The following is a 25,043-nucleotide window of genomic DNA, read 5'->3' as shown; positions in this document are numbered from 1 at the left end:
CCACCCTCTGCCATGCTACCCAAGACTGGGGCCCCACCTCCTCCCCACAAGTGGCTGCATCTGGTTCACACAGGAGCTCAGGGGCTCTCCACAGCCCGTATGTCACTGCTGCTGAGACTGAGAAAAAGTGCTTCCAGAGCAAGCTCGGGACGTCAGCTATCCCCACGGGCCACCATCTCGACAAGCTTAGGCTCTTTGGCAAATGCCTCTCTGGTTCAGGTGTGGGTTCCCCCGGCAAAGTGAGCAGAACTGTTTCTGTTGCTGGCCTCTGGCCTGGGTGTGGGGCTGGTCTGTAGGTGTGTTCTCACCTTCCGTGAAGCATTCCTCAGGCTGCTCCCCCTCGGGGTTCTCCTCAGCCTGCTCCTCGGGGTCCTCTTCAGGGGGCTTGTAGTCAGCTGTGCTGCAGACGGAGGAGTTCCCGTCGTAGAGGGGCTGTAGGGGCTTCTGTGGGAACCACAGGGCAGGTGACTCCTGGGTCCCACTCTCCCAATAGGTGGGGTAGTAAGGGAGACCAGAAAGAAAGAAGAGAGCAGAGCAGGATCTACTCCTTCATTCATTCGTTCATTCATTCATTCGTTCATTCATTCATTCGTTCGTTCATTCATTCGTTCGTTCATTCATTCATTCAGCCCTTACAAAACCACCACTGTGCCCTGGCAAAAGCACCCTAGTGACAAAAATGTCCTCAGCTCTGCCCTCCATGGCACTTAGCATCTAGAAAAACACAGAGAAGATGTGAGGAGGTCTGGGGAGAAAGGTAGGGAGGACAGGAGATGGGCTGAGGATTGGCTCAGCCCAGCGGGTTCCTAGGAGGTATAGGGATATATGAAGGGGTCGGTGCAGCCAAGATAGATCTGGGCTGCCACACAGCTACAGAGCTCAGGCACATGGTGCCCCCAGAGTCCAAGCTTTCTCACCCCCAGGGTCTATTTGGCTGAGAGATCTAGAAAGGATGGAAAATTTTTCCCAGCCAAGGCTCCGGTGTGGCGCCAAGGGAATCTGATCACGGTGGGGGCAGGGTGTGGGGGCTGGTGCTCCGGCTTGGCTAGGCTTCCTCCCACCTCCCAATGCTGTCCCAGGCCAGATACTCAGGCTGGCCTCCATGGTTCATCCTTTATAGTGAAATCTCTGCAGAGAAAGATGAATCGGGTGGCCCCTTCCACACGTGCATATGGGTGTGTGTGTGTGTGTGTGTGTGTGTGTGTGTGTATGGGCTCTCGTGCACATGTAACTAAACCAGGGCACTAGTCAGAAAGCTAAGAGTGGGTGGGTCTTGCTGCCAATTGACAGGAGGGAAACCAAGGCACAGAGCATTTAGTCAATCAGGGTATACACCGGACTGCGGGCCTCCCCCTTGCACGTCAACACCCATAATTGCTCTTTAAGCTCTGCTTGCTGCTCCTCAGATATCTTGCCTTCCCAGAGCCTTGGACCTACCACTAGCTAGCCCCACCCCCATTGAGTTCCTCATACCGAGGTCGAGGTTGGTGCCATGTTTCCTGGGATATTTATAGCATCGCGCAGGCACTCAAGCCCCTGCTAAGTCAACGAACCACATACTGGTGTCTGTTGGGGGCTGGGATAAGGAGTCAAGAGCTTTTAGGGCAAAGTTCATTACGTTCTGGTGCCCTGAGAGGCCCAGGGCTGAAGGGTGGCGTGGGTAGCATCCCTTGCTTCCAATCACGTATTGATCCTTTTCCTATTAGGGCTGCAAGAAGAGTGAGGGGGTTCAGACCAGCTCACCCCAGGCAGGCCTGACAGGGTCCCAGACTCTGAAGGAGACCACTACTTGTGTCTCCCAACTCCCGTTGGGTTCTCTTACTCCCGTCCTAGTAGCCTTGGTCTGGATCTGGTACCCTGTCCTTCACAAGGAAGATTGGAACAGCCTCAGAGGAACTCTATGTAGAAATGTGGATATGCCAATTGTCAGCCAGCATGGGGGCCTCAGGGTTATGGATCAGATCAGAACATATTTGGAGCAAAGGCTTAGTAGGGTCTTCAGGGGGTATTTAAGAAAGCCCAGGCAGGTATTTAAAAAAGGTCTCTCGGCTTCCCAGTGTCCGAGCTGATAGAAGCACTTGTCCAAGAACGCCACCTGGTGGCAGAAAGGGCCCAGGTAGAGCTTTGGCTTATCCAATTATAACAGTCATGGTACCTTCTCTAACAGTCTCCATTTCAGAGGACTATGGGTGAGCCAACACCGCGCACAGGGCAAGAACCTTCCACAGATGGAGAAACTAAAGGTCAGAACGGTTTTATGACTTGTCTAAAGTCGAACTAAACTTTAAAGCTGGATCCTACTGGCCCTTGACCTCTGCAGCAGACCCTCAGCGGGTTTACCTTGATATCCTCAGGCTCCGAGAAGGCGTCTGTCTCCTCCTCTGTGGGCATCTCGAGGTCAGACTCCTCGGAGGCAATGGGCACCTGGATGGTGAGGTAGGGGTTGTTGATGAAGTTAAGGTGGTCCAGCTCGATGCTGGAGCGGGGGCCATCGGTCAGGCCCACGTGGTTCAGGATATGATTGTCTTTCAGCTCCTTATCTTCCGGTGGCGGTTCCTTCTTCTCATCCTGGGGAGCACTCTCCTCGGCATTTTCCTCGGCACCCCCGGGCTCGCCGAGGCTGAGTATTATTTCCTTGGGACTCAGGATCTTGCCACGCAAAAGCCCCAGGAGGAAGGTTTTGGCAAAGCCGATGCCCCACTTGATACGCCCGATGGCAATCTGTAGGTTGTTCATCTCGCCATCCTCATCCGAGGCCGCCAGGCTGTCGGCACTGAAGGAACTCAGCAGGAGAGCCAGGAACAGGTTCAGGACCTAGGAAGCAAGGGGCGGTCTGGGGGATACCACCTTCCTGCAGCACGCGGTCCTCAGAACTAAACAGTGGAACTGCCTCGCACTGGGAACCAAGCAGTGGTGGCGCACACCTTTAATCCCATCACTCGGGAGGCGGAGCCAGGCCGATTTCTGTGAGTTTGAGGCCAGCCTGGTCTACAGAGCGAGTTCCGGGACAGACAGGGTTGTATAGAGAGACTTTGTCACAAAAACAATCAAATAAATAAATAAATAAAAAGGATTGTCACCTAGCGAGGTGCTTGTGATTGCCAGCGGGAGGGTGGGCTGCTAGTGTCATTCCCACCTTACAAACAGGGAACCTGAGGCTCATATCTGTCACAGGATCCTGCTGCTCGAAGCACTGACAGGGTCAGATGACAGAGGCTCTTTCTGTGGCTGTCCTCTACTTCCTCCGTTGGGAAAAGAAGAACAACGCTCAACTCCGAGCACCTAAAACATTTTTGGAATCTTAATCTTTTGAATTCACTTTGTAAGGGAGGTTTTAGGTAACCCTAGTTGTCCTAATGCTCACTATATAGCATTAGGTCCTTGAACTAGGCACCTTCCTGCCTCTGCCTCCTGAGGGTGGCATCAAAGGCATGTGCCACCCCACTTGCCTGGAAACCCTAATCTAGTCACAGACTTTTCTCCCTCTTGAATTAAATAGAATTTGTAAAAAAAAAAAAAAAAAAGAGAGAGAGAGAGAGAAAAGAAAGATGTGTGTGTGTGTGTGTGTGTGTGTGTGTGTGTGTGTGTGTGTCTAAGGCAATGGACCCCAAAACTGGAGTTTTAGAAGGTTGTAGCTATCGGGTTCTTTCACACCCAACATTGGTGCTAAGACTTGAAGCTGGGACCTCTATAAGAGCACCAGTTGCTCTTAACCACTGTGCCATCTCTCTAGGCTGTTCTCCTGGAGCAGGGGAGCTCAACTGGGGGTCTGCTCCCCTGCTGCTTGTCCCCTGCTTCTCTGGGAAGGACATCTGACCTGCAGCCTCCCTACCCACTCTAGTTTCCTTCCCTCGTGTCTGCTGACTGGGTCCTGAAAGGTCACAGGTCAACCCATCCACTCCCTCCATTTTATTTTCCAGGGAACAATGACTACACACCGGCCATGTGGCCTCAGGGAGCCCACAGCCTAGTAGAAGCAGACCTCTAATCAGACAAATCTAATATTGTGGTTAGCGGTGCCAATAGAAACTAGGGGTAAATTTTAGTACCATGCTACCCCCAGTGGCTGAAGTACATGCCACTTCAGCTGTCCGGACATCCTATGCCTCTGTTTCCTTATCTGTGAAATGCAGATAGTTCTAGCACCCTGTGATTGCTAGAAGATCAATACAGATGAACACTTAATAGGAACTCAAACTGGCTGCTATTACAACAACAGGCAGCTGTGCAAAGTATAGGGACTGAAGGAACGGCCGACCCAGAAGTTGGGCCAGCATTTTGTAAATAAGAGAAGTGAGTCTCCAAATGGTGGAGTGACTTGTCCTAAGTCGGACAGCAGAGCCAGGACAGAGCTCGGGTTCCCAGTATTATTAGACAACCTTAGAGAGCACCATTCCTTTATACTACAAGATGAATTGTATCCCCGGAGGCTTGCAATATGGCGGACCTTCACCCCCCGCCAGTCTTTGAACAACAGGATGAAGGTGAATCTGTCTGGGGTGGTTGGTCATAGCTTTTGCCTGGCAAGCAAGGGCATAGCTAAGTTCTTACCCTCCCGGGTATGAGGGAATAAGGGAGCTTATGTGTGAGAATCTACTGTCCTTGACTGTCTTCATCGTGCCTGGCACGATCCGCATCCTCCAAGGTCTTTTCACCATTGTCTTAACATGGTATCTCTAGAGACTGTGCTAGATTCTCTTCAGAGGGATGTGCTTGGGGGTCACCGCCCCACACCCCATACCTTTCTGCCCCTGCTCCCACTCATATACTGGTCTTTCTTCCCTCTCTGGGGAGGGGACACCCAGCTGCCAGAAACACATTTGAGATGGGAATTAGCTGCTCTCTGGGTCAGCAGGGTTTGCACACGGCCCCTGCCTGGACAGAAATAGCCTCCTCAGGCAAAGGGGGGAGGGGCAAAAGAGAGAGGGCACGTTCCCTAGGGGGCTCTGTGGGGTAGGGTACTCGTGTCCTGGTCCTTTATCTTCCCTACAGTAACCCAGAGGGCGTGATCAGGTGCCATGGGTGCAGAAGGGGTGAGTGCTCACGGGCCCTGGCAGGGTGCCCTGGTGCCCTCTGGCAGACACCTGCTTCTCTGAAGCCTGAGAGGGAGAGGGTTGAGAGGGGTGAGAGGAGACAGCACCCAAGGAAATGAGCACACTGTCTCCTTGGGCTGCTGTAAGCCATCTGAGCATATCAGGAAAGTCACGGAGATGGGCTGGAAAGGAGTCGGTAGGGCGTGTGTGTGTGTGTGTGTGTGTGTGTGTGTGTGTGTGTGTACAGAGGCAGGGCAGTGTCATGACTACAGACTCAGGAGTCAGAAAACTTGGCTTCAAATATGGTAGCTCTGAGCCTTTGCTTCCTGGGGTGGTGAGGACTGAGTGAATACTGAGACCCAGCCCGGGACTCTGGGCAAATGCTTGAACGAGTGATGCTGGCATCAAGGTTACCAAATCACTGCCACTCTCGCCGATGTTCTGGTTTCTAGAGTCCCACACCCAGGCTCTAGTCCCAGCTCAGCATCTCAAGAGCCAGGTATCTCTGGGTGATGTCTCCTCCAGTGTGGAGTCAGTACTCCCTGCCTCACAGAACTGTGTGGGGGGGGATTATCAGAAGCTTTAGGCTAAGGGCTGGAGCCTCCCCCCTCTCCCAAAGGAAGGCAGTTGCCAATTTTATTATAATAATTATTAACCTAAAATACCCATCTGTAACATCTGGTCTCTTAGAACTTAGAGCCCTAAATATTGAGACCTGTGCCCTGGTACCCTTATGACCACACCATTGGGTATCCCTGTTTTCCAGATAGGAAAACCAAGGAAAAAGAGGTTAGAATTACTGAGAAGCATGTGCTAGTGAGATGATCCAGGATGTGAAAGGGCTTTGTCACATAAGTGCCTCTCTCTCTCTCTCTCTCTCTCTCTCTCTCTCCTCTCCCTCTCCCCCCCCTCCCCCCCCCCTCTCTCTCTCTCTCTCTCTCTCTCTCTCTCTCTCTCTCTCTCTCTCTCTCTCACTCACACACACACACACACACACACACACACACACACACACGGAATAAATTTTTAAGTGGGCACGGTGGAGCCTGCTTGCCTGCTTACAATGCTTATTCAGTGCTTGAGTAGCTGAGGCAGGAAGGTCTTGAGCTCAACAAGAGCCCTGGTTACTTGGCAAGACCTTGCCTCAAAAGACAAAAACAACCAAGCAAACAAAAAGTAGCACAAAACGTTCCTGACCGCCCTTGTACAGAGAGTGAAGACTCCTACAACTCTTTTAACCACCAACCCCCCTCCCCCGCCCAGCCCTTAAATCTATGTCCACAGACTTTTACTTCAAGCATGTCACCCCCACCAAATCCCGGCCCAAAGTCTGATAAGTCAGGAATCTTCTCTTTCTCCTCACTCTCTCATAACCCTCTCCCAGGAACTGAAGTCCTGATGTCTCTGCTGTAGCTGCCCCATGGTCTCTCCAGCTGAGGTGACGCGCCCTCCCCCATCGACATCAGCCCCCCAGCCAGAGCTCAGCGATATCTGAGAAGCACTGACCCAGCAGCCCACAATTCCTCCAGTCTTTGTGAAGGGCATGTGGGCAGCGTCTTCCACCCTCTGCTCCCCAGGACAAGTGTTGGCCACCACAGGAGGCAGCTGGGGCCAGCATTAAGGAGCTCTGATGGGAGAGACCTGACCTCTACCCCAAGTAGTGGAGTTGGACTGACCCTAGCCACAGAAATGCTGGCCAGCTGGACCACGAGCCTCACCCCTGTCCTCCCCGCATCTCTTCTACACACAGCCCAAAACCCTGGGTGTGTACACAAGCCGGACATGGTACACAACTTTACTAAAGGCACTCGGAAACCTGAGGCAGGAGGATTGCTGAAAGTTCTAGGCCAGTTTTGGGTTTACAGAATGAGTCTGAAAAAGCAAACCAGCGAAAAACTCTGAACCAGCGACAGTGGCACCGTGTGGTGCTCTGAGCCTAAGTTCTGGAGATTTCAGAACCAGATTCCCCGGGGCTGGGGCCTGGAACCTGTTTTAAGAAACTCCTGGGGGTTGGGGATTTGGCTCAGTGGTAGAGCGCTTGCCTAGCAAGTGCAAGACCCTGGGTTGGTCCCCAGCTCCGAAAAAAAGAAAAGAAAAGAAAAGAAAAGAAAAAAAAACCAAAACCTCCTGCTGATTGTTTCGTGTACAGTTTTGAAGCTCACCATTTGGGGAGGTGGGGTGTGGAAGGTAGAGCACATTTTTAAAGTTCGATTTCTTCATTTTATTCTATGTATGTTTTGCCCGCATGTGTGTGTATGTGCCCCACATGAGTGCCTGGGGCCCGAAGGGGTCAGAAGAGGACACTGATCCCTCGAAACTGGGGTTATGGGTGATTAGGAGCCACCATGTGGGTGCTGGGAATGGAACCCAATCCTCTGCAAAAGCAACAAGGTCTTTTAACTGCTGAGCCATCTCTCCAACCCCCACTGGTTTCTGTTGTTCATTTGTTTAATTTGTTTGTTTTTGAGACAGCCTTGCTCTACAGCCCAGGCCATAGGGCATTCACTAACTAGCCTAGGCTGTATTTGAACGCTCAGAGATCCTTCATTTCAGCTTCCGGAGTGCTGGGAATTATGGTGTCCATTACCACCGCCCCCCCAAACACCAACAATTTTATACAGCTGTACTGATAACAAGCAGGCCCCTCAAACGGGAAAGAGGGGAACTGGACGCGCTTCGTGTCTTTCCTGGGTAAGAGTCAGGAAACTCCCCTGACAGCCTCACTTACCACCAGGTTGCCAATGACCATGACCATGAGGAAGACGGTGAGGCACATGGCCTGGCCCGCCACCTCCATGCAGTCCCACATGGTCTCGATCCATTCCCCACAGAGGATGCGGAAGACGATGAGGAAGGAGTGGAAGAAGTCGTTCATGTGCCAGCGAGGCAGGCTGCAGTCTGAGGCGATCTTGCACACGCACTCCTTATAGCTCTTGCCAAACAGCTGCATGCCCACCACGGCGAAGATGAAGACAATGATGGCCAGCACCAGGGTCAGGTTGCCCAGCGCACCCACTGAGTTGCCAATGATTTTGATGAGCATGTTGAGTGTTGGCCATGACTTGGCCAGCTTGAAGACACGCAGCTGCCAGGCAGAGAGAATCCAAGTATGAATGGGGCTTGCGGACCACCAGCCAGCCCCGGGGAGACCCGGGAGGAAGAACAATGTCCAACGGTCTTAAACCCCACCCTCCTGAGGAACCACTTGAGTTTGTCTCCATGTTAATAAGATACATATGTCCACAAGTCTCCTGTTGTCTGTGTTAAAAAGAAAGATGTTCTTACCCATTGAAGACACAGTTTGAAGTAGTCACAGGCAAGATTAGACACCAAAATTTGCCTAACTTATTCTCTCTAATAAAAGCAGACCATTGGAAGAAGGACTGTGGCACCTGGGGCTGGAGAGTTGGCTCTGCAGCTAAAAGCACAGATGCTCTTCCAGAGGACCCGTGTTCCGTTCCCAGCACCCACATTGAGTGGTTCACGACCACCTCTAACTCCAGCTCCAAGGGATCCAACATCTTCTCGTGGATTCTACAAGCACCCACAGCACAGACACGTGGTGTATAGGTACACTCACATATAAAATTTTAAATATTGGGGCTGGAGAGATGGCTCAGTGGTTAAGAGCTCCGACTGCTCTTCCAGAGGTCCTGAGTTCAATTCCCAGCACCCACATGGTGGCTCACAACCATCTGTAATGGGGTCTGATGCGCTCTTCTGGTGCGTCTGAAGACAGCGACAGTGCACTCACTCTACAGTGTTCTCACATACGTTAAAATAAATAAATAAATAAATAAATAAGTTAAAAATTGTAAATATTTTTAAAGATAAAATTACAATATGGTCATGACTATTGGGTGGGAGACACAGACACCCAAGGAGCTGGTAGACTTTCGCTAAACTCTTCGCTGTTTGCATCCTCATGATGATGTTGAAAAATAGAAGTGAACTTCAAGGGGTAGAGGAAAAATAGTAATTCTTAAGCCCCAAGCTTGTCACTAACTCACAGTGAAGACCTGTCTTCCTTCAGGCCTGCACAATGGAGCTAAAGCCTAAGGTCATCTAACTTTGCCTCCCAAGGCTATCATTTTGGTGCCCGACCCCAGCCCTGGGTAATAGACAGGAAGGACTCTCTTTCTCCTAGCTTACAGGAGTAGGTTCTGAGGGGCCGAGTGGTGTGCACAGGGCAGCCTCTTAGGGCATCTCCTCCCATCCCCCTCAGCTCCCCAGGTCTGTACCAGACGGAATGAGCGGAGGACTGACAGCCCCTGTACGTTGGCCAGGCCCAGCTCCACCAGGCTGAGGGTGACGATGAAACTGTCAAAGATGTTCCAGCCCTGTTGGAAATACTCGTAGGGGTCCATGGCAATCAGCTTCAACACCATCTCCGCGGTGAAGATGCCCGTGAAGACCTGTGGGGTGGGACACGGAATCCCTGTCACAGAGCCTCGTGGAGACATGGGTCTTGGGAGACTCCCCTCCTCCATCTCCTGGCAGAGGCTTTGGGGACTGAAGGGCAAGGGTTCAAGGTCCTGAAAGGGGACAGGGAATGGTACCCACGGCCCATGTGTGTGCACGTAGTGTCTGGTACAAAGGCCGTGTCATATGAACAGGTGGGTACAACACAGAACCATTCCTATCCATTTCTGACATTGTGACCTCAGTCAAGTCGATAGCTTCCTGTGGCTTTGACCCGATCGTAAAGTTTAGCACTCATGAAGCGCTGGTCACACGGACCTCCTTGGCATGCGGTTCTCTACGAAACTGGAGGGAATATCCCACTCTTTCCACAGCTAAACAACTGGGGCTCACAACAGGCACCCCAGCTCCCTTTATCAGTTTCTCTGGTTCTCAGCTCAAGATTTCTCCTCTGCGCCCAAGCCTCCCTACTAAATATAACTCCAGGACCTAGCAGGCTTTACTTTTTGATTTTGAAACATGTATCATGTGGCTTGGGCTGGCCTTGAACTCAGTATGTGGCAGAGGATGACCTCGAACATTTGACTGCCTCCACCTCCTGGGTGCTATGGTTACAAAAGCACGTGTTACCACGCCCGGCTTTATTCAGTGCTGGGAATGGAGCCACATCTCAACCATCAAGCGAGCTTGGATGGACACGGTCTTGGGCAGGGACTAAACGGGACAAAATTGGTAAGAGGATCATATCTGCCTCCTCAATGCCAGAACAGGTACCTGAAGGCCTCGCAGCCCCTGAAAGCTCACAGGGCATGACGCCACTCCTACCAGGCATCAGCTGCTCTGCGTACACAACCCGCCTAGGCTCACACTGGATCTCTCCGAAGAGCTTTCCCTGGCCACAGCAGCATGGTGTGGACAGTGGGTGAGCAGGAGACAGGTCCTGCCCATTTATACACACCCTGGCAGCTGTGCCGTGAGCCTGGAGCACGCTCTCGCCTCTCTTGCCCAGCCTGGCCATGGCTGCTTCACAAGACAGACCTATCTGCGTTGAAGGCTGGGGATTTCGATGATTGGGGAGTTTTATGTCCCCTACCCAGTCCTGCCCCAACCCTCCCTCACATCTTACACAGTGAGTCTGCCTCTCCCAGGAGGTAAAGGGGAGCCTTTTGCTCATTTGCCATGGGGGGCGGGGTGGGACTGCAAAGCAGATTGGGAAGGGCGGAGCACAATGGATCAGGGGGATGGAGGAGGAGGCAGCGGCTTTTCCCTTTGTCAGGCTCCACTGGGGCTGGCAATGAGGTGTTAATGCTCCTAATGGACAAGGATAAGCAGTCGGATCAGAGCATGTCAACAATAGCTGAGCAGCAAAGGGCTCAGGAGAGAGTAGCCGGGTGAAGCTGGAGAACTGGGAAGCCCCTGGGAGAAGGGGAGGTAGACCCCTTTGCATTCGGATGTCTCTGGCTATAAGCCCCCACTCCCAGGTCCCTTGGTCTCTTTTAGGTTCACAGTCTATAACCATCGAGAAACTTGTTACCTCAGCCTACCCATTTCCACACCCCCATTCCCTCCACCCCAATTCCAGGAGGTGGCCAGGATCCCAGACCTCCCGCAAGTTCCGATCTCAGCTCACCCCACTCTCCTTGTTCCCAGATACTTTGAAGCTGAATTACTATATCCCCTAGCCCACTGCCTGTGCCTCCACGACTCATGCCAGCTGTCCCCGCATGCCCTGCATTTCCACACAGCCCGGGCAGCACATGTCTGTCCTGTCTTCCAGATGACCGCCCTCTCCTTCTGTCCCTTCCTTACCAAGTTGCCCACGGAGAGCACGTTGTCAAAGTGCTCGGTCATGGGGTAGTGCTCCATGGCCATGAAGAGGGTGTTGAGCACGATGCAGATGGTGATACCCAGGTCCACAAAGGGGTCCATGACGATCAGGTAGATTATATGTTTGAACTTCACCCACGGGGCACAGCAGTTCCAGATGAGGACTTTGTGAGCACACTTGTACCACCACGGTGGGCACTTCTGATGGGCCTCTTCCAGTTCTGGAGGTGGGGTTGTTGTAACGGGTTATAATGGGAGTCTGATGAAGATTCTCGCCTGGCTCGACTCTTTCTCCATCTAGCTCTTTGCTCCTCTCAATACTCCAGCCAGTGACAGGCCTCCTCTGATCTCTTCCCTATAGACTCCACTTCATAGGACATCGTCCTGTCCCTGTCCCTGTCCCTGTCCCTGTCCCTGTCCCTGTCCCTGTCCCTGTCCCGGAAGCTCAGCTTTCTCTCTGCTCTCTTCTTCCCATCCTCTCAATGAGGCCTTCTTTACTCTCTCCTCACATTCCACTCTCAGGACCTGCTCTCTCAGAGCTCAGCCTCTCAGAGCACCTCCTCGGTAAGCCTTAACCCATACCCCTCCACAGCGCTCCGCTTTGAGCTCTGCCATCTTGTTGAGCTCCCACAATGCCCTCCTCTCAGTGAATTGGAGCTGAGTGTTATCTGTGAGCCTCTCGGGTCTGGGATTCCACCAGGAGAGAGAGAGACCCTGGCCTCTGTGTGGGTTCTGGAGTCTTTAGGGAACACTGAGAGTTCACTTTAGGGGGACAGTCCCCAGTGCTGCCAGCCAGAGTTCCTGAAGGCCTTTCCGCTGCTGGTAACATCGGTCACTCCAGACTGTGCCTGGGCATAAAAAGATGTCTATGCCCGATCAGACTCTCCAGTACTTACACTGGAGACTTAAGAGGTAAACAGTATTGACTCCATCTATTTTGCAGGGGAAGAAAAGACACTAGGACGGCTGGCAGGCCCCTGGGGACCCTGAGTGGGGCTGGGGTCCCACTGAGGAGTGAGAAGAGTGAACCTCTTTCCAGACTGCGTCAGACTAGTCTGCTTGGGCTACTGTAGGTGCCCAATGTCTGAGACTGGAAACCTTAGAAAGAGACCTCAGCGAGAGCAAAGGAGGAAGCTTATTGGGCCAGATCCGTCCAGTTTTCCCCAGACCTTTTCCACACACACGCACGCATGCGCACACGTACAAACACACACACACACAAACATACATACACACATGCACATGAACACATACACACACACGCACATGCACACACACATGCACATGAACACATAAGCACACACACGCACATGCACACACACACACGCACACGCACACACAGGGCATGTACACCTGAATGCGGAGTGTAAGGTGAGATGGATTTCTCCAAAGGTTTACAGAGCCCTGAAGAACCCTAGACTCTGGTTTTAGCATAAAGCAAGCCCCGGGGAGTGACTGGGTCCCTTCTCCGAGTCAGAGATCCTTTCTAGCCCCCTTCTTCTCCATTTCCTTCCATCTTCCACATCTCTCTGCTCCCTTCTTCTTCCCTTCCTCTCCCCTTCCTCTTTTCCCAGCCATACACCTCCCATCTTTCTTTCCAGTCAGTAATCTGCCCCACCCATTTACTGTGCTTCTGTCCACCCTGTCTTGTTTCGGGTTTTTAATTCTCCGGCTGAGAATTGGGGTTACCACAGGACTTGTGGAGAGTCTGTGATTCTACTTGGGGGAATTAACCATTGACCTTTAACCCTTACCCAGGAAACAGTGGAGCAGTTTCCGGAACACCAGGCCTTCCTGGTTTAGTATTATTAGCCTGTCCTTCCCCATTGCCTTGGCAACACCAAGAGCTCTCCCGGAAGCCCCTAGTTCCTGCAATGGCCTGGCCTTGCAGCCAGAAATGGGCCAGGTTGACAGGTCTATATTTAACCTGGCTTATTTCTTTGGTGTTGATATTAAGTTACTGCCCTCCTGAAGCTGGGTCCAAGCAGGCCCCTCCCTACAGCTCAGGAGGCTGAGAGGCCTGGTGGGCAGTGCAGGCAGAGTAGGAGGGGAAGGGAGCACAGGATACTTACCCTCCATAGCATCTGAGATGGCACTGTCTGCGCTGCAGCTTGGCCTCGGGGGCCCCTTCTCCCCGGATGCATCCAGGCTACCATTGCAGTCTTTGTTGTGGGTTGGGTCCCCATCTGCCTCCTCTCCACTTTCCAGAGCCTGGGCAGCCTTAGCCTATAAATCAGCAAAGAGGATAAGTAAGAAATTTCACTCTGGGGCTGGAGAGATGGCTCAGCGGTTAAGAGCACCGACTGCTCTTCCTGAGGTCCTGAGTTCAATTCCCAGCAACCACATGGTGGCTCACAACCATCTGTAATGAGATCCGATGCTCTCTTCTGGTGTGTCTGAAGACAGCTACAGTGTACTCACATACATCAAATAAACAAAGAAAAAGAAAAAGGAAAGGAAGAGATTTCGCTCTGAGCCAGGAGTATGAAAACACTGACCCTCAGAAACTCTTACTGAGCCTTTTAGATGACAGGTCAGATGACGTCAAATCTAGTGCATGTAGGAAAGGGACAGTCCTGAATGGCAGCTGAGTGACAGGGTAAAGACAAGGTGACTGAGGACCCCGACCCTGAAGACCCTCAACCTGAGAGAGAAGCTGTTCCACGTTCCACCTTTACCTCAGCAAGGAGCCAGAAAGCTTGAAGCCATAGACCTTTAATCTGGAGCAAAGTTCCCATTTCACTGTTCCAAACGCTTGGCTGTATGGTGGTTTTCCTGCGACACCCCTTCCACCAAAGCTCCCAATCTGGGGCTTTCTGCTCCTTTTGTCTCATAGTCCTTCCCTCTTGCCTGCCCTCCCTCCTCCCAACCTGGAACCAGTGGCTAAGTCCAGGCCAGTGTGGGGGAGACCCTTGGATCCTCACCCCAAGCTCCCTGCCTGGGTCCACACCTTTTCCAGTTCCTCCTGATGTTTTTTGTATTTCTCAAGCATCTGTTGGAACTCCTCCTCTTTCTCCTGGTCTTCGGCCAGGGTAGCCTCATTCTGCTCAGCGTACGCCATGGCTACCACGGCCAGGATCAGATTGATGAGGTAGAAGGAGCCCAGGAAGATGATGACCACGAAGAAGATCATGTAGGTCTTGCCAGCGGCTCGTAGGGTCTGGGGATGCGGAAAGAAGGAGAAAGGGGTCTCGAGGGCTCCATGGGGGTCTTCTACACGATCATTGCTTAAGTAGGGAAGCAGAGAAGGGTCCCTCAAGAAGCCCAGGGATTTGGGAGCCTTGGAGACAAGGCGTGGCCATCCTCAGCAACTCAGCCTCATTCCGGGGAACTGCAAAATGCACATGAGTGACCCAGGCATTCCATGCTCCCATATCAGAGCTATGGGAGCCCACATAGGCAGCCTGAGGTCAGAAAACCCGCATGGACAAACAGCAAACAGGGCTTGAAACTTCGCTTCACCCCAGAGCCTGGTGTCTAGTAAATGCTCAACAAACAGTAGACCTGTGATTATTGTTATTATTAATCATGTTAGAAACGTTGCCAAAGATCAAGAGACAAAATCATTCATTCTCAACCCACCTGTCATGCATACAGTAAAGACCAAGTGCTGGCCTGCCCTTGGTATCCTGGGAATTGGGTATAGCAAGATCTGCAGATGCTCAGGGCTCCTCTAGGAAAGGAGCGGTGTTTGCATCCAGCCCCCTCTTCTAATCCTTTCCAGATGACCCGTGGTATCTGATACAATGTAAGTGCTAAGCATGCAGTTGATGGGCTTTCTCAGTTATGGAATAAATATGTTTCCCATAGAATATTCTCTGAAAAGGAGTCTCCAGCATGGGCATATTCCTTCTGAAATACTTCATTTTTCACTTGCACATTCCTGGGACTTGAGCACAGGACCTTGTACGGCACTAGGTCAAAACTCTACCACTGAGCTACATGCCCAACCTGTTTAGTTTGCTTTTGTTGGTTTTTTTTTTTTCTGTATTGTTTATTTTTATTTTTATTCCTATTTTATTTTTTGCATTTTGTTTGTTTGTTTTTGTTTTTTCAAGGCAGGGCTTTCTGTGTAGCCCTGGCTATCCTGAAATTCACTCTGTAGAGCAGGCTGGCCTCAAACTCAGAGATCTGCCTGCCTCTGCCTCCCAAGCGCTGAATTAAAGGCACGTAACACCACTATCTGCTCCATTTTGTAAAGAGTATTTTCGATCTGTGGTTGGTTGAATCTACAGAGGCCAAGCCTACCGAGATGGAGAGTCAACTCTCATTGTGTGCGGGCTGGGTTCAATTTCCCGGTGAGCTGTCTTACTGGTTTCTCTGAGGCTTGGAGATTCCTGGGCCTGGGTCTATGGCAGGGCCCAGATGTTCAGCTCAAAAAGCAGAAACGGAAAGGGAAAGGGACTGGTTTGGCTCTGGCCAGGAATTCCTAAGAGCAGTGGGACTGAAGGAGTCCCGTAGAAGAGAGGGTGCAGAGGTCACTGTGGGTGGGCTCTGTGAAGCTCTGAGGGGAGTGGTAATGGAGTCTGTGGGGCCAAACGGGAGTCTGCAGAGTGGGGGCATCTGTACCAGCTGGAAAAGGTTCTCCCAGTAGTCCTGCGTCATGAGCCGGAAGAGAGCCAGGAAAGCCCAGCTGAAGGTGTCATAGCTGGTGTAGCCATAGTTGGGGTTCCGCCCAGCCTTTATGCATTCGTAGCCCTCAGGGCAGTGCCTGGTAGTAAAAAGTGGGGAGCTGTCTTAGGGAGAGAAGAGAGCTGAGGACAGATGGAGGATGGGAGATCCCCAGGTCTCCATATGCCTTGCAGGCATGATAGCTTTCTATTCTTAACCACTGGTTCCCTCATCTCCTCTCCACCTCTCCCTGTCTCTAATGAAGCCCCCACCCCCATACCAGGATACATTGTTGCCCCACAACTCACCCGGCATCACTGCTATTCCCACAGAGCAGAGCATCATTGGAGCCCTCCAAGAAATAGAAGTTCCCTTTGGGAATCAGAGGCCACAAAGAAGACACGTTACCACACAGATGCCCAGTAAACACACGCACACGCCACACAGCCGTCAACACATCTGTGTGCCCAAAGAGGCCACACAGACACTCCCTGGGACCCCTCCTGTCTTTTATGAACAGTTCCAAGCTCCAGCGGATAAACTGCATGGGCTCAGCACTAAGCCACATAAACTTGGTACCCGCTGTGGTTACGAAGTCAGGATTCACCAGGGACCCAATACGGCCCTGTGTCAAAGGGCGTGTTTCTGTGTGTGCATTGGGGAGGGGTTGGAGTTGGAAGGACACTGTTCCAAGGAGCAGACACTGTGTGTACTAGTGACTGCGTGAGAATGTGTATGTGTGTTGTGTGTGCCTATAAAGGACAGCCATGGGGACAGGATGTGGCTGGCGGCAGCCCTGCCAGAATGTGGGGAAGAACAACACATGTTCAGGCTACAGAAGGATGATGGACTGTCTCTTTGTATAGTGAGAGCCTTAGCACACACGCGTGCACGAGTGTGTGTGTGTGTGTGTGTGTGTGTATGTGTTCCAGGGCAACCTTGGGTGTTGTTTTTCTTTTTTTTTTTTTTTTTTTTGGTTCTTTTTTTTTTCGGAGCTGGGGACCAACCCAGGGCCTTAAGCTTCCTAGGCAAGCGCTCTACCACTGAGCTAAATCCCCAACCCCTTGGGTGTTGTTTCTCAGGACCAATGGTACACTTTTCTTTTCAAGAGTCTCTCATTAAGGTTGGGGCTGGCCAATGAGGCAGGGTTGCTTAGCTGTGCAGTGAGCTCCTGGGACCTGCCAGAGCTGGAACCACAGACATGTGCCACTCAGAGCCGGAACCACAGACATGTGCCACTATGCCTGGTTGTTTACACAGGCTCTGGGGATCGACCTCGAGTCCTCGGTTTTGCGAGGCAAGCATTTTATAGACTGAGCTCCCTTAGCCTCAGCAGACACAGGATTTTAAAACAGGGTGTCGTCATCACATTACCCCGTCGAGGGAGGTTTTGTCATACTCCATTTAATACGCAACCGTTCTAAGGGTCATGACTGAGAGACCTGTGGGAGGCTACAACCCAAGCTGGCTAGTGATGGATTTAAGCTACGTCTTCTCTGAAGAAGCAGCTGAGACGATGCGTCCTTGAGGAGTCAGGTAGTCTCCTCTGGCCCTTCTACCTCCCTTCTCACCTTCATCATTGATGTAGGCCTCCCAGTCAAAGGTAGAGTTGCTGGCCCAGCTCTCCTGGCTGTTCCAAGTGTCATTGATGTACCAAGTGTCATTGCCGTACCAAGTGTCATTGCTGTACCAAGTGTCATTGCCATACCACGTGGTGTTGGTGTCATTCATGGGCGGGGGCCAACGCACGCACTTCTGACGCAGGTTTCCCATGAAAAGCTGCAGCCCCACCAGGGCAAAGACACTCAGGCAGAAGACAGTGAGGATCATCACATCCGACAGCTTTTTCACAGACTGGATCAGGGCTCCCACAATTGTCTTCAGCCCTGGTCACAGGGAGGGCGAAAGCATCAGCAGGGGTAAGGGTGGGGTGGTGGGGGACTCCAGCTCTGAGACTCAGCCAGCCCCATCTCTGAGGCTGGTTTCACTCCTCACAGCTTCTTCCCCGAAGCCTCCCTATAGTAACCTTAAGCACTTCCCCCATGTGGAGCTGGGCTTTGCCCGCAGAAGAAGGACCTCTAAGAGTCAATGGGCTGCTGCCTGACCCTCAGAGCTACACAAAAGCACACGGAGAAATTTAATAGATGTCACTAGGTTAGCACTTCCAAAGTGTGTTCTCAAAACCGTCCCTCATCTCACTGTGCCCTTAAGGAAAAGGAGAAGCCACCATGTTTGGGAAAGGGAGTACCCTAGAGTCCATTAACGATGAATACCCAAAGACCAATGGGGTTCACTCCATCTAGAATGATTTTGAAAAATCGGTGTCTGCATGCAAAACAGGGGCAGCACAGCCTTTAATCCTAGCGCTCAGGAGGCAGAGGCAGGGGGATCTCTGAATTTGAGGCTAGCCTGGTCTACAGAGCAAGTTCTAGGACAGCCAGGGCTACACAGAGAAACCCTGTCTCAAAAACAAAACAAAACAAACAAATCCCCCCCAAAAGCATTTTTGGATAGACATTTGTTCCACTGCACACAAAGGTAAAAAACAATCCTGATGTAATTCCACAGGGCAGATTTCTGCCATTGAAGGAAGTCACAGCTTCCTTCTTGGATCTGGTCGTTCATTTCTCCCTTCTTTTCTTGACACGGAAACCACATTCCCCTTTGAGAGCCCTCCTGAGTGCTGAAGATGCAGAAGAGGAAGGCATTTAGCGAACTCCATCAGTGCTGCGTGTCCCACGGGCCTCCGATGCATGGAAGGGCCCTGGACTCTCGAAGATGGCCATGCGTCCTAGCATAAGGACTGAGCTGTTTCCTCCACAGCCCGTTCACCTTCCCTTTGTGGTAATCGGGCCTCCCTGTGTGAACTGTTTACAGGCTCTAGCTCAGCTTTTGGCTGCTGGGATACACCCAGGACCTCACAATGCAAAGCAAGGAGAAATCAATTGAGTTACACCTCCGGCTGTCTGCGGGTGGTGTATGCATACATGTATATGAGTATGCATACATGTACATGAGTATGCATAGATACCTATGTGTGCATGTGTATATTGTTTGAGGCTGAGTCTCTAGATGGAGCACAGGATGGTCTCAAACTTGGAATCTTTTGGCCTTTCTCATGCTAGGATCACAGGTATGGAGTCACTCACCATGCTGGAGTTTTCTGTTTTGTTTTTTTTGTTTTTGTTTTTGTTTTGTTTTTTTTTCTTGGAGCTGGGGACCAAACCCAGGGCCTTGCACTTGCTAGGCAAGCGCTCTACCACTGAGCTAAATCCCCAACCCCCATGCTGGAGTTTTCTGAAGAGCTGTGTGACTCATTCTTCTTTTTATTAAAAAGAAAAGATTCATTTTGTTTTTGCTTTGTTTACTTTTGTGTATGTGTGCCCATATGCATGTATGTATGCACGTGTGTGCTGGTACCCCAGGACGTCAGAAGAGGATGCTAGATCTCATGGAGCTGGACTGAGAGGCAGTTGTGAGGCTAATGTGTGTTGGAAATTGAACTCTGGTCACTCCCTCTAGGCCCTGGTTCTTCTTGATAAATTACTTTGGAATTGCCTTTTGGTCACCACTGGGATAGGGGTGAAGTTTTCCTCTGAAAGCACTGAGGGCTGAGGCATTTCCTCCTCGGAATCCCTTTCAGGTAGAGCTCTGGGCTTGTCTGTTCTCCTTGTACCTCAGGCAGAATTCTCCTTAGTGTAAGCGCATGGGCCTTATAAGATGCTGTTCTAAGCATCTCACAGATAGATCAGTGGTTCTCAACCTTCCTAATGCTGTGACCCTTTAATACAGTTCCTCATGGGTCACCCCCCCAACCATAAAATTATTTTTGTTGCTACTTCATAACTGTTATGAATCATAATGCAAATATTTGTGTCTCCCCAAGGTCCTCAGGCAGAGGGTCCCCACTCCTCTCAATACCTGGGATAACCGTGATGGTTTTCAGGGCCCGCAGCACACGGAAGGTCCTCAGGGCTGAGATGTTGCCCAAGTCCACAAACTCTGTCACATACCTGAGTGGGAAATTGAGGAGGAACACGTCAGAGCTGGGACAGAAATCAAGTGTCTCTGGGTTCAGAATGAGAACTCCCAAAGAGTTTCTTGCAATTGTTATCACAAGGAGCGGAGGGTGGGGTCAAATAACCCCCAAAGTTCCTGTTTTAGCCCAGGAGTTGGGAAGAATAGTGTTGGGTTTTACTGCTAGGGAGAGGAAGGACAGGGACATCCCTGCTCACCCACTGGCTGCGGAGCTCTGAGTCAGACTGCCTCCTAAGGTGTATGGAGCATGAGGAGGGGACATGGCCTCTGAGCAGAGCCCTAGGGATGTCCTAGATCACGTGGCTCTCAGTTGGCACAAGTAATCAACGCCCCTGCCACCCTCCTGTCAATACCCTCTTGCAGCTCCCACCCCAGCCTCGGGCCCTGCTCACGCCATTGTGATGACACTGAAGTCTAGCCAGTTCCAGGGGTCTCGGAGGAATGTGAAGTCATCAATGCAAAAGCCTCGGGCCAGCATCTTAATGAGGGACTCAAAGGTGTAGATCCCCGTGAAGGTGTACCTGGAGAGAAGAGAGCCAGTCGGGCTGAGGATGTCACCTGGGTAGTGTGTGTGTACCTGGCAACTGTGGGCATTAAAGGAGGAGAGGTACCAAGGTAGCATATGGCTACCCAGGGCTGGGGACATCTATGAGGGTGAGAGCATGTCCACCCTCCTATCCCCTTGGCTTAAGATGCTATGTCAAGGGGTTGGGGATTTAGCTCAGTGGTAGAGCGCTTGCCTAGCAAATGGAAGGCCCTGGGTTCGGTCCCCAACCGAAAAAAAAAAAAAAAAAGATGCTATGTCAATGACAATGACAATGTGTCTTCCCTGAAAGATAGTAGTAGTGTCACCCTGTAAACTCAGAGTGCACAGACACCTGTAATAGGGAGGTCGGTGGGGGTAGAGGGCGCACACTTACTCCACGTGCTTGGACCAAGAAGGCGGATTGCTCATGGTCATGAACACACAGTTGGTCAGGATGGTGATCATGATAAACATGCTGAACAGCGTGGGGGGTGGGTCAAGGAAAGAGGCGGAGCCGCTGGGGAGAGGAGGGCATGGGAAGGCCTCCCGCCCGCCCCAACCCTCCCCCCACCTCTCCCACTTAGGCAGGATATGCGTGAATGAGCACCTTGATAGCCACCCTCCTGACGATGCTGAAGGGGCTCAGCAGATAGAGGGCAGGCGTGGCAGAGAATCGGAAGATGGCCTTTCCTTTGTTGAGCACAATGAAGGTCTGAGGCAGGGAGAGAAACTATGAGACGGACGAACAGATGGACAGACAGAAGGGCAGATGGACAGGTGGATAGACAGACTGACAGATGGACAAGTAGATGGACAGATGGACAGAGAGACAGATGAATGGACAGATGGACGGATGGACAGACGGACGGATGGATGGATGGATGGATGGATGGATGGACAGATGGACAGACAGGCAGACAGATGGACAGATGGACAGGTGAATGGACAGATGGACAGACAGATGAATGGACAGATGGACAGGTGGACAGACCGATGGACAAAAGGATAGGTAGATAAACAGATGGGCAGATGGCCAGATGGCCAGATGGATAGACAGACAGATGGATAGACAGATGGACAGATAGACAGATGGACAGATGGATGGACAGACAGTGGACAGACAGACAGGTGGATGGACAAACAGATGGACAGATGGGTGGTAGATAGACAGATGGACAGGCCGCACAGATCGGGGAGCCCTCCCACATCCGGACCTTCTTGTCACTGTAGTAAGGATCCAGGTCCTCCAGGGGGATGCCAATGACTTCGGGTGGGGGGTCCCCATAGATGAGTGGGAGGTTCTTGCCAGCTTCCAGGTCACTGCGTGGCTTCCGCTCAGGTTCCTCAATCTCCATCTGCTTGTTCCGCTGCAGCCGGGCCTCCTCCTCCACCACCCGCTGCTCTATGGCTGCCAGAGACTCTGGGGTGAAGGGGCGCAGGCAGTGGGGACCCGGGGGGACCAGGTTGGGCAGAGATGAGCTGGCCATCCTTGCATTCTGGGCTCAGGGGCCAGAGGATGGTAGGTAACAGAGCCGCTACAGCCCGCAGCCCTTGGGTTTTGGGTGGTCACCAATGCCCGGGGTCTACTGTGTACTCCTCACTCTCTTCCTGCCCAGGAGTTGGGTCAGGGAGGTGGGTGGCCTGGTCTTGTTGGGGCTGGGAGATGTGCCTGCAAGACCTGGGCGTGCTGATGCCCAGGACACTGGGCACGGCGCATCCCCCACTCCAGGCCCCGCGGTGTTCTCTTCTCAGCAATAGATTGTGCCACCTTCGGGATCAACAAAAAGTGAACCAGATCTTCTCCAGCCTGAGGAACTTGGGGCCAATGCCCCAGTGTCCCGAACTGTCTCCTGGGTTCAGACTCCAGGAACTGCGTGACTTCAGCCTGTAGGGACACAGAGAGAGAAAATGTACTGGCTGTCCACATGACCTCCAGATGGACAAGATAGAAGGTCTGGTAGGATTACCCTAAAACACAACTAGAAAATGAATTTCAGCTTGGAGGCCATGTGGATTGGCTGATGCTGGCTAGCAGGAGATGTGGGCAGAGACCATCGAGGGTTCGGCAAGACTCAGTGCAAAAGAGTGATGTCTGTCAGGGACAAGCTCAGAAGAATGCGGGCCCCATCTGCATTTGTCACCTCTGCCTGGGGAGAAGGGAAAAGAAGGGTGTGTGGGCATAGAGTTTCTTTTCTGATCTTTAGGGTGCTTGGCAATGGGCTGGGGAAGGAACATAGAAGGAGGCCGGGCCTGCACAGGGTCTCTTCCTCCCATGGCTCTGCACAATGAAAACTTCTTGCTGGAAGGAGAAGTAAGGTACAGGCAGGGGATGTCAGGAGACCTGGGACTGCTAACTTAGATGACCAGGAAAGGCGATGGGGGGAGGGGGTGGTAAAAAGATGTGCGATTCCAGTAGAGCAGGGTTAGAGCCCCGGGGGACAGTTTTCGGTCGCTGGTCTCTGGTTACAGGGGAAGAAGGCTCACCAGGAGCCTTGGGTTTTATAAGCAGCATGTGGACCACCTTAAGCCAGCTCCTTCACCTTTTCTGTCTCCTGTTCCCCACAGAAGGGCTGTGCTGGGTTAGTCATTGAAAACAGGCTTTGAGGAATGATCCCTTCGGCAAACAGAACACTGGTGCAGTGACTCACGGCCACTGAGAGGCCAATATGGGACTGAGAGCATATTCAAAGGCCTCCTCTGGCCTCTGCAAGTCCATGACTCAGTGGATAAGTACATATAAGGACAACGTGAGCAGGGATTCTAATGTTCAAGTTTAAAAATGAAGTGGGGGAGGGGCTGGAGAGATGGTTCAGCAGTTAAGAGCACTGACTGCTCTTCCAGAGGTCCTGAGTTCAATTCCCAGCAACCACATGGTGGCTCACAGCCATCTGTAATCAGATCCGAGGCCCTATTCTGGTGTGTCTGAAGACAGCTACAGTGCTCTCATATAAATAAAATAAATAAATCTTAAAAAATGAAATAAAATAAAGGGGCAGTGGAGAAACCTCATGCACACTTGTGACCAGTGTTAGGGCAGAAGCAGAGAAGGGTGATTTCAGGGTCTTGTTGGTCATTAGTTAGGCTCCAGATTCTAGGAAAGAGCTGTCTCAAAGAAGCAAGCTGGGTAGGGAAAAAGCCAAATGGCCAAGGCCTTCCTCTGGCCTCTACAAGTACATGTGCACATGAATGTGTGTGCACGTGCAAGTGCACACACACACACACACACACACACACACACACACACACACAGAGCACGCACACGTATGAATGGATCCTAGAACCTCCACCCTAACACAGGCAATCCAGCAGACTCGGGTACAGCCATCTCACAGAAAACCCAGGCACAGAGGCTCTGGTTAGTACATACTTCCCAGGCTTGGTCAACAGATAGAGCAGATGACGGGGAAGGGCCAGAGCCATTGGGCAGAGCCAGCCACACCCCTTGCCCGCTACCCAGCTGCTTCTTACCAGGCTCCAGGGAGTCATGTTTCTGGGGGATGACTCGCTGGTGCCCAGCTGGTCAGTGACCCTGCTGTGTGCAAGCCTCATCCACAGACCTAGGTCTAAGCTGAAGCCCCTCACAGAGACCCTCAGCCAACCATGTACCTTACCCTGACCCTACACAAACACACTCTCTCGCTCGCATCTTGTCATGTAGACAATGCTGGCCTGCCAGATGACCTCGGGGGGACCCACCAAGCCTGAAGTCATCTTGGCAACGAAACCCTGACTCTGGTGCTGCTCCTTCACCACAATAGCCCAACATCACAGTCTGGGTCTAGTCCAGCCCTCGAGGAAACTGGCCTCACCTGAATTCACAGGAGCCCAGAAACAACCCTAGGGTTTCTACTCAGCTGATACCCGGAGCGTCCTGCCCTGCTCCCAAGTCTTGAAAATGTTAGGACCCACCCCCTGGCCCACTTCTGGTCTCTGTTATGGTAACACTTTTCCCCTCAAAATCACCTCCCAGCCCTCTTAGCCTTTTAGCCATCCTGAAGCCAAGTCATGTTTGACTGTTCTGCTGTGTGAGGGGAAATTATCTGTGTTCCCAGCACCCATACTGTGGCTCACGGCCGTCTGTAACGTCTGCTCCAGGAGATCCGATGCCCTCTTCTGATCCCCACAGAGACCTGGCACATACATGGCAAACAGACACATGTGCAGGCAAAACACTCATACAATAAAATGAATAAAGTTAGTTTGTTTTTGGAGACAGGGTTTCTCTGTGTAACCCTGGCTGTCCTGGAAATTGCTTAGTAGACCAGGCTGGCCCCAAACTCTGAGATCTGCTGACTTTGCCTTCTGAGTGCTGGGATTAAAGGTGAGCACCACCACCACTCAATTAGTTACAAAATATTTTTAAAATCCATGTGTCACCCTCTCTGGCCACTTTGTTTTTATTGCTGTTTTTTGTTTGTTTGAGACAGGGTCTATTCTTGACCTGCAGCTGCACGATCACATCATCTGTTAGCGGTTTATGGAGACCTTCCCTTCCTCCGGGCTGGGATTACACATGTATTCTGCCACGCCCTGTTTTCTCTGTCTGGGTTTTTATTTCTCAGGAAACCAACCAACCAATCATCATC

At 51.8% G+C, this 25,043-nt stretch overlaps 1 protein-coding gene and 1 long non-coding RNA gene across 2 annotated transcripts in view; one reads left to right on the top strand and one right to left on the bottom strand.

Moving 5' to 3' along the window:
- The window catches only part of Scn4a (sodium voltage-gated channel alpha subunit 4), a 31,536-nt gene extending 9,592 nt beyond the window's left edge, over positions 1-21,944 (bottom strand). Inside the window, exons 1-15 of the mRNA XM_032912103.1 lie at positions 21,672-21,944; positions 21,051-21,169; positions 20,852-20,941; positions 20,324-20,452; positions 19,815-19,906; positions 17,465-17,779; positions 16,202-16,265; positions 15,852-15,993; positions 14,233-14,442; positions 13,355-13,508; positions 11,265-11,503; positions 9,275-9,448; positions 7,762-8,118; positions 2,341-2,814; positions 309-444 (exon numbers count right to left, since the gene is read on the bottom strand). Coding sequence (XP_032767994.1) covers positions 309-444; positions 2,341-2,814; positions 7,762-8,118; positions 9,275-9,448; positions 11,265-11,503; positions 13,355-13,508; positions 14,233-14,442; positions 15,852-15,993; positions 16,202-16,265; positions 17,465-17,779; positions 19,815-19,906; positions 20,324-20,452; positions 20,852-20,941; positions 21,051-21,169; positions 21,672-21,944 — 2,968 coding nt within the window. The remainder of the gene's footprint in view (positions 1-308; positions 445-2,340; positions 2,815-7,761; positions 8,119-9,274; positions 9,449-11,264; positions 11,504-13,354; positions 13,509-14,232; positions 14,443-15,851; positions 15,994-16,201; positions 16,266-17,464; positions 17,780-19,814; positions 19,907-20,323; positions 20,453-20,851; positions 20,942-21,050; positions 21,170-21,671) is intronic.
- LOC116908751 lies at positions 4,991-7,123 on the top strand. The gene is made up of 2 exons (XR_004389018.1): positions 4,991-5,033; positions 6,418-7,123. It is a non-coding gene; the product is annotated as an uncharacterized LOC116908751 (long non-coding RNA).
- Positions 21,945-25,043: the final 3,099 nt, after the last annotated feature.

The sequence above is a fragment of the Rattus rattus genome, chromosome 9 (assembly GCF_011064425.1).
Source record: "Rattus rattus isolate New Zealand chromosome 9, Rrattus_CSIRO_v1, whole genome shotgun sequence".
Lineage (NCBI taxonomy): Eukaryota > Metazoa > Chordata > Mammalia > Rodentia > Muridae > Rattus > Rattus rattus.
This window is presented reverse-complemented; position numbering and strand designations above follow the sequence as displayed.